The following is a 17,305-nucleotide window of genomic DNA, read 5'->3' as shown; positions in this document are numbered from 1 at the left end:
TGTTACTAATGATTGGTTAGATAAATCTGTTAACGGTTTTGCCAGCTCACCACTAAGCTCTTTTAATAATTTTGGGTGTATCTCATCAGGCCCCTGTGACTTATTTGTCTTCACCTTAGACAGCAAACTTAGAACATCTTCCTCTGTAAAGATACATGCATCAAACGATTTATTAGTCATTCTTTCTAGTGGAGGTCCTTCTCCTTTTTCTTTTGTAAAAACTGAACAGAAGTATTCATTAAGGCAGTCGGCTAGCCCTTTATTCTCTTCTACATACCTTCCGTCCTTTGTTTTTAATTTAGTTATTCCTTGTTTTAATTTCCTTTTTTCATTTATATATCTGAAGAATGTCTTATCCCCTTTTTTCATAGACTGAGCTAGTTTTTCTTCTGCCTGCGCTTTAGAAGTTCTTATAACTTGCTTGGCCTCTCTCTGCCTAATCTTGTAGATTTCCTTATCTTCATTGCTCTGGGTTTTTTTATAATTACAAAATGCTAGCTTTTTATTTTTAATGATTTGGGCCACTTCTGCTGAGTACCACAGTGGTCTCCTCCTTTTTTTGTTTTTACTGACAAGTCTAATGCAATTTTCTGTTGCCTTCAATAATGCACCTTTTAAGTAGTCCCATTTCTCCTGGACTCCATGTAATCCGTTCCAGTCTGATAAGGACTCATTTATGACTAATTTCATTTTTGAAAAGTCTGTTTTTCTAAAATCTAAAACTTTTGTTTTTGTGTGGTGGGACTCTTTCACAGTTCTTATATTAAACCACACTGACTGGTGATCACTAGATCCCAAGGTTTCGCCTACAATGACATCATATACCGAATCCCCGTTTGTGAATACCAAATCCAAAATGGCCTCCCTCCGGGTTGGCTCCTCAACCACTTGTTGTAGAGATAACCCCAGTAGGGAATTTAGAATATCTGTACTCCTGGTAGAACTTGCTATTTTGGTTTTCCAGTTTATATCTGGAAGATTGAAATCTCCCATAATGATAACTTCTCCTTTCATTGTCATTTTAGCTATTTCTTCAACTAGTAGATCATCTAGTTCTTTAACTTGACCAGGTAGTCTATATATCACACCTACACGAGTTACTGCATGGTTAGCAAACTGCAACGTAACCCAAACTGACTCTATGTTGGCCTCACCAACTTGTATTAGGTTAGATTTAATGCTATCTTTCACATACAGGGCCACTCCTCCTCCTTTCTTGCCTTCTCTGTCTCTTCTGTATAAAGAGTACCCTGGTATGGTTATGTCCCAGTCATTTCTTTCATTAAACCATGTCTCCGTAACAGCCACTAAATCTACATTCTCAGATGCCATTATTGACCCAAGTTCATTGATTTTTTTACCTAAACTGCGAGCATTGGTAGACAGGACTCTGAGCTTATCATTTCTTAACCTCTGAGCTTCTGACCTGTTCTGGCATTGTTTCGGGGGGCAATTGGACTCTTTTATTTTAACTCTTTTGCCCCCCCTTCCTAGTTTAAATACTCTTCCGCAAATTCTTGGAGTTGTTCACTAAGTACATTTGTTCCTTTGAGAGAAAGATGCAAACCATCTTTTTTGTACAGTTCCTTTCTATTCCAAGTAGAGCTATCATGAGAAACAAAGCCAAATCCTTGCTCTTGACACCATTTACCAAGCCATATGTTGAACTCCTTTATGCGCCTCTGCCTATTATTCTGAACATTATGCACAGGCAGAACTTCAGAAAATGAAATGCTGGATGCAAAATCCTGTACGTCATTACCAAGTGTGATAAAAGTTTTTTTCACCTCTGACACTTCATTGCAAGCCAGGTCATTTGTCCCTAGATGGACAAGAACATCCACGTCCCCTTCCTGCTTTGCTTGCTTAACAATATTAATAATACGTCTTCTATCTCTTCTAGCAGTAGCCCCAGGGAGACATCTCACAAAACCATTTTCTTTAAGCTCCACACTTCTTATGATTGAATCACCCAGCAACAGCTGCTTCCTTTGAGACTTCACTTTATCTTTTTTGTTGCATACATTAGACATAGGAGTCGATGGTTTCACACCCTCTGTGCTTGAGTCCATATCCATGTTGTCCTTACATTCTGAGAGTGCTGCAAATGAATTATGGAGAACCACCGACTGTGGGACATGTCTTCTATCCACCACTCTAAGACTTCCAGAACCTACAGTAACCCATCTGCCATTTCTGGGGGTCCTCTGTGGCAGCTGCATTGCAGCAGTCCTAGCTGGAGTTTGTTTAACAGATAATTTAAATATTTCAGCTTTCAAAAATGCAATTTCCTGCTGCAGTAAGGAGAACTGTCAAATCCCAAGAGGTCCACAAGGCTATTGGAACCCACAAGGGGAACAATTAACCCAGGCCCCCTCCAAACAACGATCATACAGAATCTGTGTGGTCAAATAAACGGGGACAGGGACTCCAGAAAGGAGTACCCGGTATGGGCTCACAAGGAACCAGGAACTGAACCACCAGAGGACAACAAAAGCCAGAATATCCAAGAAAAAGTGAAAAGAACCACCATAGGGGAAGGAATTGGCCATGGACAACTAGCCATTCCAAGAATAGTGGCTAGCAATCTGCATACATTGTCCCGGAGAGGGCAAGTACAGCGGCTTGGGTTGTACCACTAAATCGACAGACACCCATATGCATAAGGAATGGCGAAGTCGCTATGAAAGAAACTGGGTGTGACTACACGAAATGTAGAAACCAGCTGCGACCGACATACAGAAGACTCCCAGGGGGATAAAGTACCTGACAGGCGCAGACAATAGCAAGGTCCAAGGGGACTGCCCTCTGTCATATAGTACAACTAAGCAGAGAATATAAGGGAACACCCGGACCCAGAAGGAACTACGGAACCCTGTCCGATGTCAGAGCAATCAGCAGAAAATACGCCTACCAGGCAGGTGTGTGGCGCTCAGTGGCTCTGTCCCTGACTCATCAGGAAGAACGTCCAACGAGGATAATGTCGCTGACCCCAGAAGGATTCCGTGTGGCGGAGGACATCCAGTGATGACCGAAAACTGCTGCAGCGGCCGCTGCTCACCAAGCTACGTACCCCAACAAGGAGAAGATCCAGTGGAGATCACTGTACTCCACCAGGAATGGTCCACCCTGTAATTGAAAACAACGCGAGTACTCCTTTATAATATGGGGTAACGCGGAGTGCAGCAGACAGTAGTATTTTTATAGGGATGGCAAGAGCAACCCTAGCACAAAAAGCCAACAACCACCTGGCCATGGTGTAGGGAGCGTGGTTGTATGTGGACCACCCACCAGATCAGAACAGATCAGCCATATACTGGGTACACCAGAAGTAGCACTAGACCGACAAGGTGGAGGTGGGGGTTGGGCTGGCCCACCCCTGCCAGATATGGTTACCATGTACATGCTGAACCAGGATGGCCTGTTGTGGACAGTGCCTTGAGAAAGTACAAGGAGACCATAGAGCATGACAGTAGCGGAGTGGCAGATGTATGGAAGAACCAAAAAGGGAAGTAACCAACATCTGCAGCACAGATTAGAGCCCGGGGAAGGAAGCACCCAGTAATACAGAAACTGTATGGGCCACAGATTGCACCATAGGGCCCAGCACATTGGATACTAAAAATACACGCCTAAAACCGAGGTAAAGTGGCTGCATGTTGCACTCTAAGGAAAGTGGAAACAAAGCCACAGCATCCGGGAATGCGACCGCATTTGGAGGGTACAGGTCCTCAACCTGTAAGGTAGAAATACGGCTGTGTAGTGTAGAGATACGACCAGACAGGTGCAATGGGTACAGCAGCTGGAGATGGAAGAGGTACTAGATTTAAGATTAGAGCAATGTGACCGCATGGTGCACCCTAGGACCAGAGAAGTGCAACGGCTACCGCGTTAGCAATGGTACCTATATTCCGCTCGGGAAGGGGAAAATAGGGCCGCACAGTACCACAAAGAACGACAGGAGGCCCTCTATTTCACCTGAAAAGAGGGAAACCGGGCCGCATCAACAGTATCTGGAGATGGTGCAGGAACTTCAGCTATGAAGGAAGTAAGATGGCTGTTTGGTGCACACTATGATGAAGTAGGTGCAGTGGCCACGGTAATACAAGGTGGCCTCAATATCTTGTCCGGTAAGGGAGAAATAGTGCCGCAAGTTACACCATAAGGCCAGATAGGAGCAACGGCTACAGCCTCTGGAGATAGTGTAGGTACTCTACCTATGAAGGGAGCAAGGTGGCAGCTTGGTGCCCACTAGAACCAAACAGAGGCAATTGCTACAGCAATTGAGAGTGGCCTCTATATCACGTCCGGAAGGGAGAAATAGTGCCGCACGGAACACAATAGAGCCCACCAGGGATATTGGATACAGCATCAGGAGATGGTGTAGGTACTCTACCTATGAAGGGAGCAAGGTGGCTGGAAAAAGACAGGTGCAATTGCTATGGCAATTGAAGGCGGCCTGTATATCTCGCCCGGTAGGGGGAAATAGTGCCGCATGGAACACCATAGAGCCAGCCAGGAGTAATGGCTACAGCATCTGGAGTAGGTGTAGGATCTCTACCTATGAAAGTAAGAAGGCGGCTGGAAACAGACAGATGTAATCGCCACGGCAATAGAAGTCAGCCTGTATATCTCTGGTACAGGCACTACAAAAGAACCTTTAGAGGCTGAGAAGGGTTACCAACCCTACAAGAGGCGTTTGCCTGAATTATCAGCTTGCCTAGAACATAGCTCCTGGTATAGGGGAACCAGGAAGGTCTGTCGTGTACAGCCTACGAGGGCATACGTACCAGAGACAACACGTAGGTGTCCCAGTTGCTAAGCACGGTGACGGCTGCCTTACCTGTGCGGTAATTACCTGTGCAGGCAGGAGAGCGCCATCCGAAAGTCCACTAGAGGGGCACCAAACCTGGGTAGGGTAGGTTCCTCCGTGCACGTTTGTCTTGACCTCACAGAGGGATTCTGTATGGTGGAATACCGCCTGATGCTCTGTTACGAGGGAATCGGTGCAGAGGTGTCCCCAGAGGCAACTGACAGAGAAGGCTTCGTCACCAGCCTCAGGCCTGTCCTGGGGGCGACCCGAGGATGCCGAGGAGGGGTGGAAGCTAGTTGAAACCACCCGAGGTTGGTCTGTGGGCTACTCCTTGCGTGACCCTGTATCTGAGCGTGAGTGTGCCCCATCTGCAGGGAGGACCCTGGGGGAGGGGGGGAGGGGGGGGAGACCGCAATTTGGGTAGGTAGCGGTCCAGCGACTCTGTCAGGGATTGGGAGAGTCAGGCAAAGTTCCCATGGTTCGACAGGGAGGGAGCCCATTCAGGGGGGACCTACACAAAAGGGTGGGAGGGGGGGGACAAGCTGACCACATGGAAACCTCCGTAGACAACGGGCGCACTTGAAATACGTGGCGATCCGATAGGGAGGCTGGGAGAGGAGGCCCTCATAGAGCAGCAGGGCTGTCCTATCTGGCCCCGGATGCCACGTTCCCAAGAGGTGCTGCAGCAGCTTATAGATCAAGTGGTCAGGGCTGCAGGAGAATGAGGCAATTGAGAGGGGGGGGGGGGGGGAGCCTGCATCAGCAAATCAGCCAGAGGCTGCCTATCAGACCCCAGGATCTGTATCCCAGCGCGCCCCATGTAGGAGAGCAGCAAGATGGTGACCCGGTGAGAGAAGGAGCCGGCAGCAAGAGGAAGAACCACCCCTTTGAGACAGAGCAGGGAACCCGCGCTGGAGCTGGATTGGACAGGCAGGAGAGGCCCCTCCCAGGCTCCCCCCACGGAGGGGAGGTGACAGAGCAAGCCCGGGAAGCTCAGGAGTGGGCGGGGAGTTGCGGCCTAGTAGGCCCGAAAAGCCGGGGAATCAATTAGTGGAGTGCGGCCAGGATACAGGCTAAGAGATGCAGGTATCCGGGAAGGGAGGAGAGGGGGGAACGCGCCCAGGCCCGGCAAGGAGGGTGGGAGACCCTAATCTAAGGGAACATACTCACCCTCAGACGTCTTCAGGCGCAGCAATAACCACCCCCTCGGAGGACTCAACACGGGAACCGTGGGACTGCCGGAATTCCACTGCTGAAGCAGATTTGGGGACTGGGAGGCTGCCAGGTACCTGAGTACGCGCCCGCAGGGGGGCAACTAAAATGGAACACGATGGAGCCACCCCTGCAGCAGGCCGGAACCTGCAGAGAAGAATAAAGAAAAAATAAAATAAAAAAGTAGCAGGATGACCTGCGCAAAAAGCAGGTCAGGTCTGCCTCCTACGGACACTAGAACAAGACTGATCAGCCTAGTGCCTGTGGAGAGGGTATAGCCCAACGGGGAGGAGCCAACACTTTTTAGGTCTAGTGTCACCTCCTAGTGGTAGTTGGACATATATACCCATGGTGCCGTGTCCCCCTCTGCCATGCATGAGAAACAAATTATTTGGTTCTATTTATCTATCTTTTTTTGTTTTTGTTCTACAGCCTGCTGTGCTTCCTATGCACAGAAGGCTGCTCTCAGTGAGTTTACATGAATCCGTCATCTGACAGATTTTCTGTAACTCCTCCTGTGTGCACACAGAAGCGCACACTGTCTCCCTCTCCCTCCCCCATCCCTAGTCAGGAGCGCTGTATCAGAAGCGGCCAGGTTCGGCACACATAAAGCCCCGCCCCTCACGTACATCTCTCTCACCAGGAGCAGCTCCAGACTAGGGCTGCAGTAAACAATTATTTTAGCAATAGAGTATTCTACCGATTATTGTTACGATTAATCGAGTACTCTAATAAGAAAGAAAATTTATAGACTGTTTTTATAAAAACTCATCAGACCCCCTGCCATCATTCCCCAACACCCCCTGTGCAATCAGCTCAAGTGCATCAGTTCCCCCCAGTGCCGTCAGCTTTCCCCCCTAAGAGCCATCAGCTTGCCCCCCTAGGTGCCAATACTTACCTTTCCGTAGGGCCCCGCTCCACAGCTCCTCCGTCTTCTTCTCCGCGCGCTGCACTGTCGTCCTGACGTCACTCAGCATCGGGTCATAGTGCACGTATGCATGCACTATGTCCTGTCGATGTGTCAGGGCTGAAAAGGCAGCGCGGTACGGGCCGGCGGGTGACCACGGATCATTAAGTAATAGCAAGCGTTTCACTCCCGCTCCGTAGTCGAATCCTCAAAGCAAATTTTTTTTTGTCAAATTATTTGATTCAATCAAGTAATCATTTCAGCCCTACTCCAGACTACATTGTGGTTACAGGACCTGTGGTGATGTCACAGTCATGTGATCAGCCATGTGTGTGGAAGGAGTTAGGGGAACACAGGACTGTGCTGGTGCAGAATGCAGAGGTACTTTATGCATGGAAAGTGTGTATAAAGCAGGGCTATGACAGTGTAACCAGTTTATTGTACAGTTTTCTGTGTGTAATGTGCACACAGTAGTTGTATCTGTGTAATGGACATGTAGCAGAGCTGTGTGTGCAATGTGTATATAGTAAACTATCTGTGTAATGGGCATGTGGTAGAGCGGTGTATGTAATATGTATATAGTAGCGTCAGGTGGGCGCAGTGCATGGCACTGGATCTTCAAGAAACAAGTGGGTCTGAGTAAAAAAAAAAAAAAAAATAAACATGTTTGGTCCGTTATAAGGTTGGATAGCTCTCCAATTGGATAGCGTGGGTATTAGGAGATGGTTCCCAAACCAGATATATAGTGTAAAAGGACTCCTGTACTCCACTTTGAATTTCAGTATGAAGCCTTATTTAGTGCGGTTCCAGTCAAAAAAACGTTTTCGGCTTAATAGCCTTCTTCAGTGTAACCGGATTGTTGCCGCAAGGTGTGTAAAGCTGAGTGGGGGTGGATTCCCTCAGTGGGTGGCAGAAAACGCTGCTCTTGGTTGGGCTCTATGTCCCTAAGGCACGTGGTCCGGGAGGCTGAGGCCTGTAGTGAAAGTGAAATTCAAAGTGGAGTACAGGAGTCCTTTTACACTAAACATGTTTGGTATCGCCACGTTCGTAAACAACCTGATCTATAAAAAGGATCATGTACTTTTACCGCAGGGTGAACACCATAAAAAACAAAAATAAAAACTATGATGGAATTGCAATTTTGCCCACCACACTTCCCACAAAATAGTATAAAAAGTGATCAAAAGAGTCATATGTACCCCAAAATAGTACTAAACAGTCATCTCATTTCGCAAAAAATGAGCCCCTACCTAAGTCAATCGCCCAAAAAATAAAAATAAAAAAAGATATGGCTTTTTTTTTAAAAATGCTCTTGTGTAAAACCAAAATATATAAAAAAAATAGACATATTAGGTATCGCCGCGTCCCTAACAACCTGCTGTATAAAAATATCACACGCGGTAACCCATCTGGTGAACGCCGTAAAAAAAGGAGATTTTTGGTGAAACTCACCTGTAAAATCTTTTTCTCGTCTTTTCCATTGGGGGACACAGACCATGGGTATAGCTTAGAGGTATTACTAAGAGGGACACTATGCAAATACAAAAGAGAGCTGCGCCTCCTCGGGCTATACCCCCAGGCTCCAGCAGGAGGAAGTCAGGCGTTGCAAAAGCAGTAGGAGAAGGAGAAAAGCCAAAACAATGGAAGCCATCGGACCAAAAACCAATAAAACTGAACTAAACCCCTCTTGCAACAGGCAGAATGGGTGGGAGCTGTGTCCCCCAATGGAAAAGACGAGAAAAAGATTTTACAGGTGAGTTTCACAAAAAATCTCCTTTTCTCGTACATTCCATTGGGGGACACAGACCATGGGACGTCCCAAAGCAGTCCATGAGGTGTGAAAAAACATCAGCACCGCCAGGAGGAACGTCCAACTGTCAAACAGGAACCACAGCCTGCAAAACCCTGCGGCCAAAGACAGCATCAGCAGAAGCCAACGAATGCAACTGATAAAACTTCGTAAAGGTATGTAAGGATGACCAGGTGGCCGCCTTACACAGCTGAGACGCAGAGGCACGATTGCGCCTAGCCCAGGAAGCTCTCACAGCCCTAGTGGAGTGAGCGGTAATCCGAGCCGGGGGAACCTTGCCACGAGCGCGATAAGCCGCGGAGATAGTCGAGCGGATCCATCGCGCCACAGTGACCTTGGAAGCCGCCAGACCCTTACGAGGTCCCTCGGGAATCACAAAGAGGGAGTCTGAACGGCGAACAGAGGTGGTAGCCGTCAGATACACCTTCAGGGTCCGGACGACATCTAGGGAATGGAGAGCGCGTTCCTTGGGGAATTCCAGTGGAAGAGCGGGCCCTGAGACAGTAGATCTTCTCTGTCGGGAAGAGGCCATGGGGCGTCCGCCAGCATCCGAGAACCATGCGCGGCGAGGCCAATCCGGGGCGATGAGAGCGGTCGGAATCCCTTCCGCCTCGATCTTGCGTAGAACCTTCGGCAGCAGAGGAAGTGGAGGGAAGACATAGAGGAGGCTGAAGTCCGGCCACGGAGACACCAGCGCGTCCACCCCGTACGCGGCGTCAAGGCTCAACGGTACGCCTTCGGATCCGGGAGCGAACCAGGAACACCGGGAGCTTGTTGTTGAGCCTTGACGCCATCAAGTCCACATCCGGACGGCCCCACCGGCGGCAGCCCCACCGGCTTTCCTCGGCCTGCGGAAGCGAGGAGGTCTTTATCAGGATGTCGTCCAGGTAGGGTAGCAAAGGAATGCCCCTGGTGCGAAGAAGCGCCATGAGCGGCACCAGGATCTTGGTAAAGACCCGAGGGGCGGTTGCTAACCCGAAAGGAAGGGCGACAAACTGATCGTGGTGGCCACCAATGGCGAAGCGCAGGAATCGTTGGTGAGATTCTGCGATAGGGACATGCAGATAGGCGTCCTGGATGTCTACGGACGCGAGGAACTCCCCTGGAAGAAGAGAAACAATAACGGAGCGGAGGGATTCCATTCGAAACCTCTGAACCCGTAGAAACTTGTTGAGCAGCTTCAGATCCAGGATCGGACGCACCGACCCCTCCTTCTTTGGGACCACAAACAGGTTTGAATAAAAACCGATGCCCTGTTCCTCTGGGGGAACTGGGGTAATAACACCCCGGTCCAGAAGGGAAGAAACTGCCATCAAGAGGTCCGAGGCTCGGGCCGGATCCCCCGGAACGCGAGAAGGGAAAAAACGTTCCGGCGGTTTGGACGCGAATTCTATCTTGTAACCTGACGTTACAATTTCTAGAGCCCATGCGTCCTGAACATGAGCCCTCCAAACCTGCTGATAAGAGAGCAGGCGGCCCCCCACCACGAGCAGCAGGGCGGGCGGACTGTGACCTCGGGCGCCAGGAAGGCTGGGGCTTGAAGGAGGGCTTTTTGCGGGAGTCCTGAGACCCCCCAGCGGAGGAGGCAGACAACGTCCTGTTAGAAGAGAAGCGGCGAAAGAACTAGTATCGTGAACCGGAAGACCTGGTCCAAAAGGGGCGCTTGGACCTGGGTTGGGGAAGATGAGTGCTCTTGCCCCCTGTAGCGGCAGAGATAAACTCATCCAGCTGAGCCCCAAAAAGTCTGGAACCCCCAAAGGGGAGGTTAGCAAGGGAACATTTGGAAGAGGCGTCGGCGTCCCACACCTTTAACCAGGCCTCTCTGCGCTGAATGACCGAGAGGGCTGAAATGCGGGCAAAGAGGGAAGCAATGTCCATGGAAGCCTCGCAAAGGAACTTGGAAGCCTGAGACATCTGGAGAACCAAATCCAGTGTGTCAGCAGACGCATCTTGTTCCGCCAGGTCTTGGTGGTGACGCTGCAGCCACACCGAGAGGGCTCTGGCCACCCATGCCGAGGCAAAAGCAGGCCGCAGGGACGTGCCCGCCAGCGTGAAAATGGCTCTGGAAAGAGAATCTAGGCGCCTGTCCACAGCGTCCTGCAGAGAGGAGCCGTCTAAGACAGGGAGGGCCGTGTTCTTGGCTAACCTGGCCACCGGGGGATCCACCTTGGGGGGAGAAGACCACTTCTCCACACCGTCAGCCGGAAAAGGATAAAGCGTATCCATGCGTTTGGTGGCAGAGAACTTTTGATTAGGACGGCCCCAGGCCCTGGATATGACCACGGAAAATTCCTCATGGACAGGAAACACGGCAGCCTCCGGCTTCTTGGGCGGGAAAAGGGTGAACTCCCGACTAGTAGAAGGAGGAGAATCCCATTGGAGATTAAAAGGTGTCACGGACAGCTGCCACTAAGTCAGCCACCAAGGTGGAGAGCTTAGGCGAGGGGTCCCGCTCCATGACCTCGTCCGAGCCGGACAATTCCCCTTCAGACTTGCGCTCCCGAACGAGCCTCTAGACGAGGGGGGGGGGGGGGAACTGAGCCATCCGAGGAGGGATGCTGCCGCTCACGCTGCCTCTTAGCGGTCAAGCGTCCTCTGTGGGAACCACTGAGAGGAGATGGAGTGGTTGGCGCCACAGTATTGGAAACTGCCACACGTTCCATAAAGGACATGGCTGCCTTGGCACAGATACCAGTGACAGAAAGTGGCAGAAGACACTTCATACAGGACCCCATTGGGATCTGAGAAGAGGTCTTGGCAGTCAGAGAAGAGGTCTTGGCAGACTTAAAGGGGGCCCCAGGCTTAGGCATGATGGCAACCACAACCAGCTGCAGCAAGAAGGCTAAAAATCCTACCACCCAGGCAACAGCACAGAAGTCCACCAGAGGAGCAGCCACGAGTGTGGAGAGCTTTGCAGCAAGCGGAGGAAGACGCCAGAGCGAAGCGCTGTGGCTCCACCACAGGACGCGTCATAGAAGCGCGAAAGGAGCGCGCACGCTTTTGAAAAAATGTCCCCCGGCGCCGAACGCAGCGTGCGGGGGTTAATGAAGGGCTGGTGGTTGTCCCCTAATGTCGGAGGCCCCAGAAAAAAGCAGGGGGCCTGCCGCTGGCGGGTGCTGCCGGGGAGAAGGTAGTAGCGGTGCCGACACCGGCGCCGTACAGAGAACAGCCGTGCCCATAGAACAGACCTCGATGGGAGATGAGAGCCCCAGCAGGGAAGATACCGTAATGGTATAGTGCCTCCAGATGCCCCAGTACCTCCAGAAACGAACACCCATTCCCCAGCTCACTCTGGCGGCCCATAGGGAGGGGGGGGGGGGGGGTGCAGAGGGGAAGCCATACTTATCTGCTCCTGCAGTCTTCTCCCTCTGTTCATTACTAGCAGGGCTCACCTCTTCAGATATCTGACTCACCGGAGTACAGTGCTCTGGATGGAGGGCAGCAGCAGGTGACCCAGGAGCTGATGGGATGCCGGAGCTAACAGGTCGAGCCCGGATCAGCTTGTCTCCTTGGGGGAAAATAGAGGCAGCCAGGCAACGTCCAAAAGACAGCGGCAGGCACTCCACGGGGGACCAGGAAAGCGCAATGCTGACCTGTGTCCCCATCTAGAAAGAAAATAACAAAATGGAGTAGAATCAATAAAGTGTCATCCTCCTTCACCTGACACTAAGCAGACTGACTTCCTCCTGGTGGAGCCTGGGGGTATAGCCCGAGGAGGAGGAGATCTCTCTTTTGTATTTGCATAGTGTCCCTCCTAGTAATATCTCTAAGCTATACCCATGGTCTGTGTCCCCCAATGGAATGTACGAGAAAAGCAATTTTTTTTATCACCTCAAACTTATTGACAAAAAGTGTAATACCAAGCAATCAAAAAGTCATCTGTGCCCCAAAATGGTACCACTTGAAGAGTCATCTCATCCGGCAGAAAAATGAGACCCTACCTAAGACAATTGCCCCAAAAAGTAAAAAAAATAAAATAAATGGCTTTCAGAAAATGGAAACACAAAAACATGATTTTTTTTTCAAAAATGCTTTTATTGTGGAAAATAAAATTACAAAAATGCACATATTAGGCATCACTGTGTCCGTAACAACCTGATCTATAAAAATATCATGTGATCCAACCAGTCTAGTGAACGCCGTAAAAATTTTTAATAAAAATTGTGCCAAAAAAGCCATTTTATATTACCTTACATTACAAAAAGTGTAATACCAAGCTATCAAAAACTCATATGTGCCCCAAAATGGTACCAATCAAACCATCATCTCTTCCAGCAAAAAATAAGACCCTACCCAAGACAATCGCCCAAAAAATAAATAGGCCTTTCAGAAAATGGAAACACAAAAACATGATTTTTTTTCAATTTTTTTTTATTGTGTGAATCCAAAATAAATTAAAAAAAGACATTCGGTATAGCCGCGTCGTTATGACCTGCTCTATAAAGATATAACATTATCTACTCTGTCAGGTAAGCATTGTAAAAAACAAAAAATAAAAACTGTGCCAGAAGAAGCCATTTTTTGGTTACCTTGCCTCACAAAAAGAATAATTATATATATATATATATACACATACACACACACACACAAAATGCACAACTACCTCTAGCAAAAGATTTATATACTGCAGGGATAAACCTAATATATAACATCCCGTTCTTGATACAACGGGATGGGAACCTGACTTCCAGTAGCATATCCACAATAGAGTGCCCCGAAGTTTGCTTTTCTAATATATAACAATGGCAGCACATCAGGCCAAATATCAATATGGAGGTGCAGGCCAATAGATCCAGCAATAAATCCAGGACAATATAAGAATTTTAAAAACTGGCAGCACTCTCACAAAAAATGAGTGAAAAGAAAAAACACTTTATTCACTCCTGTGGTCGCAATTCGGGATGAGCAAACTTGTGTTTCAAGTTTGGCTTACAAGGTTCGAGTTATGTAAGAATTCCGTTATGGATTCTACTGCCACGGACCATAACTAAGGGTCCTCTCACACGCCCTCATAATGGTTCCGCATCCGTTCCGCAATTTTGCGGAAGGGGTGCGAACCCATTCATTTTCAATGGGGCCGCAAATGATGCGGACAGCACCATCATGAGCTATCCGCATCCGCACTTCCGTTCCGCGGCCCCACAAAAAAAATAGAGCATGTCCTACTCTTGTCTGCAGCCACGGAGAAGAATAGGCATTTCTATACGCAATTTGCGGACTGCAAAACAGTTGCAGACATGTGAATGGACCCATATGGTCCGTGATAGCGCAATCCATAACGGAATTCATAGATAACCTGAACCTTGTACGCCGAATTTGAAACACAAGTTCACTCAACACTAGTCGCAACGTTTTAGCTGATAGCTTGAAAAGAGACTCTGTGAATGAGCCGAAAACATTGCGACCACAGGGGTGAATAAAGTGTTTGAGAGTGCAGACATATACATATATATATATATATATCATTTATCAAACTGGAGTAAAGTAGAACTGGCTTAGTTGCCCATAGCAACCAATCAGATTCCACCTTTCATTTTTAACTATGAAAGGAGGAATCTGATTGGTTGCTATGGGCAACTAAGCTAGTTCTACCAGTAAGAAATAGATCTGCTGATTACAAGCAGTCTGTATGTAAGTGGCTGCTAGCTGTGCTGTGCAACAGGATGTGAGGGCGGGGCAGCAGAGCTGAGCTGTGCTGTGCAACAGGATGTGGGGGCGGGGCAGCAGAGCTGAGCTGTGCTGTGCAACAGGATGTGGGGGCGGGGCAGCAGAGCTGAGCTGTGCTGTGCAACAGGATGTGGGGGTGGGGCAGCAGAGCTGAGCTGTGCTGTGCAACAGGATGTGGGGGCGGGGCAGCAGAGCTGAGCTGTGCTGTGCAACAGGATGTGGGGGCGGGGCAGCAGACCTTGTGCTGGTGCATGTGAAATCAATCTTGGCAATGTTAAAAATATGTTAAAGATAATACAACCGGATCCGTTCATAACAGATGCAGATGGTTGTATTATCAGTAACGGAAGGGTTTTTGCTGAACCCTGCCGGATCCAGTAAAAACACTAGTGTGAATGTAGCCTTACTTTATGCTTTTTGGACATCATTTCATCTTTAACTTGCTTAACTGTTTACAGTAACAGTAATTTTGACCAGAGGTGCCCAAATGCTTGCATGCCACTAAGTATTTAAATTAAAATGTCACCTAAAGGTGTCCGAAGCATTTAAATCGGGTTCCCCTAAACAACTTTATCTATCCACAGGATAAGTGATAAATATATGACCGCTCCCTTTAGCGGTTTCTGGGTACCATCTCTTCTGTGCAGGCAGTGAAGGCAAGTGTACGCATCCAGTGCATAATGCCCGACACGTTCAGGGCCTGTGAGGAATCAGTCACCGCCATCTTGCAGCCCATGGAGGTAAAAGCTGACAGGGAAAAATGTTCACTTTACTGACACCAGGGAACCTTCATTAGGACAGACGAGGGACAGTATAAAGTCATGCATGATAATACGGAGCACACAAGACTGTACATGGCATTTTGACAAATTACATTGGAAATTACCAACCCCTTTATTTTGGTTATTAGACACTAAATATCTTCAGGAGATAAATACTGTATTCCCTCTGTGTCTTCATGACAAGTAAGGGTGAAAATTAGATAAAAACACTAAAAAACTGAGGAATCTATAACATGGTTAATAAGTTTACTTTTAATTGTTTTAGTGATAGTGAATTTACACTATACTGCTGCTTCTATTCCCAATGCTCATGAATAACATTCTGCTGTGTTATTCTAGTTCTTAAAATACAAAACAATGGCTGCTCTATGCAGCACACGCCCCAGTTTGTGGGAGAACTGGAGTAATGACATACCGTAAGATTTACTCATGTGAAGTCCACAGCAGATGTACTATTCATGTATTCCTGGAGCGGATAGGGCAGGTTCGACCTGCTAAGAGTCAGTTACCTGGTTTACAGCCCAATTAAAGGGGTTGTCCCATTACAACTCACCCTATCCACAGGATGGGGGATAAGTGTCAGATCGGCAGAGATCTGACCACTGAACCCCCGCCGATCACTGGATTGGGGTCCTATGTTCCCATTTAACTGGAGCAGCGGACATGCACGTTTTCTGCTGCAGACAGCAGAGTGCTTGGACTTTAATATCTCTGGCAGCCCCATAAAGTTTGTCCGCTGCTCTAGTCAAACGGCGGCACACAGGCCCCTGTTACAGTGATCAATGGGGGCCCCAGCTGTCGCAGCGCCGCAATCGGACACATCCGCCATCCTGTGGATAGGGGTACGTTGTTATAAAGGGACAGCCCCTTTAATTTGGCTGCATTTTGCAAACCAGGTAACCGCTCTTAAAGAGACTCTTCTCACCTTGAACCAGTCCTATTAACTGAATGCTGTGAATAGGGGTAAGTTGTTAATGGGACAAAACCTGACCACATCACATATGTAACTTACCAAGGGTGGTTCTGTTTACTGCCACAAGCCAGCAATGGTATCCAAAGAGAAACATGAGGCTGATGAAGAACATTAATGAGACGAAGAGTAGGAAAAGCACATGGAATTTTGCACGATTATTTGTTAGTTCTGCCTGTGGAGACAATGAATGACATAAAATTAGTTGTTAGTACACAGGTATCTGATGGACATTTGTACTTACAAATATAAACTAAAGGAAACTACACCTGCACAAACAGACATTAGCCCTCAAAAAATGCCACTAGATGGCGCTGTTTACCGTTACAAACATCAAGACTTCCATTTGTAATGGATCAGTTACTATCCGACTGAAGCAAAAGGTATAATAGATCCTAAGGCTCCATTCAGACTCTATTCATTTTCAATAGGGCCGGAAAAGATGCGGACAGCACACAGTGTGCTGACCGCATCCGCACTTCCGTTCCGAGGCGCCACAAAAAAATAAGAATAGGCATTTTCTATTATAGTGCCGGCCATGTGCACATAGCCGGTGTCAGTGTTTTGCGGATCCGCAAAACACTTACGGACATGTGAATGGACCCTTAAGGATATAAATTTTAAAAACACACGCAAACAATACAGAAATGAATGGGAAGTTTCAATTTTTTTTCTAAAACCTAAAACCAGGTAAAACTGAGGCTAACGGAGACCAAAAATTATATGGAAATCAAAGAGGACATTACTGCATATGCTGCTCTATGTTTTTCCATAAAAATGACTGAGCAGAATAATGTAGAAAAATGTGAACAGAGCCCAGAGATAATATTGAAGAGGAATATTTACCCAAGGACTGTTTTAGCACATTAACAATGTCAATGCCTGAATGTCCCCCGTAAGTTTTCACCTTAAGGAAATCCAGATTCTTAAGACTCATTCACATGACCGTAGGTTTGTCTGCATCCGTTCTGCAATTTTGCGGAATGGATGCGGGCCCATTTATTTCAATGGGGCGCAAAAGATGCGGTCAGCATACTGTGTGCTGTCCGCATCTGTACTTCCGTTCCGCAGCACCGCAAAAAAGATAGAACATGTCCTATTCTTGTCCGCAACTGCAGACAAGAATAGGCTTTCTATCATAGGG

General features: G+C 48.1%; 1 protein-coding gene across 1 annotated transcript in view; it reads right to left on the bottom strand.

The window, feature by feature from the left end:
- ZDHHC15 (zinc finger DHHC-type palmitoyltransferase 15) overlaps positions 1-17,305 on the bottom strand; it is a 61,437-nt gene that overhangs the window by 11,758 nt on the left and 32,374 nt on the right. Inside the window, exon 8 of the mRNA XM_040404852.1 lies at positions 16,204-16,336. Within this exon, the coding sequence (XP_040260786.1) occupies positions 16,204-16,336 (133 nt within the window). The remainder of the gene's footprint in view (positions 1-16,203; positions 16,337-17,305) is intronic.

The sequence above is a fragment of the Bufo bufo genome, chromosome 8, assembly GCF_905171765.1.
Source record: "Bufo bufo chromosome 8, aBufBuf1.1, whole genome shotgun sequence".
Lineage (NCBI taxonomy): Eukaryota > Metazoa > Chordata > Amphibia > Anura > Bufonidae > Bufo > Bufo bufo.
Note: the sequence above shows the minus strand (reverse complement) of the source record. Positions and strands in the feature narration are given on the sequence as shown.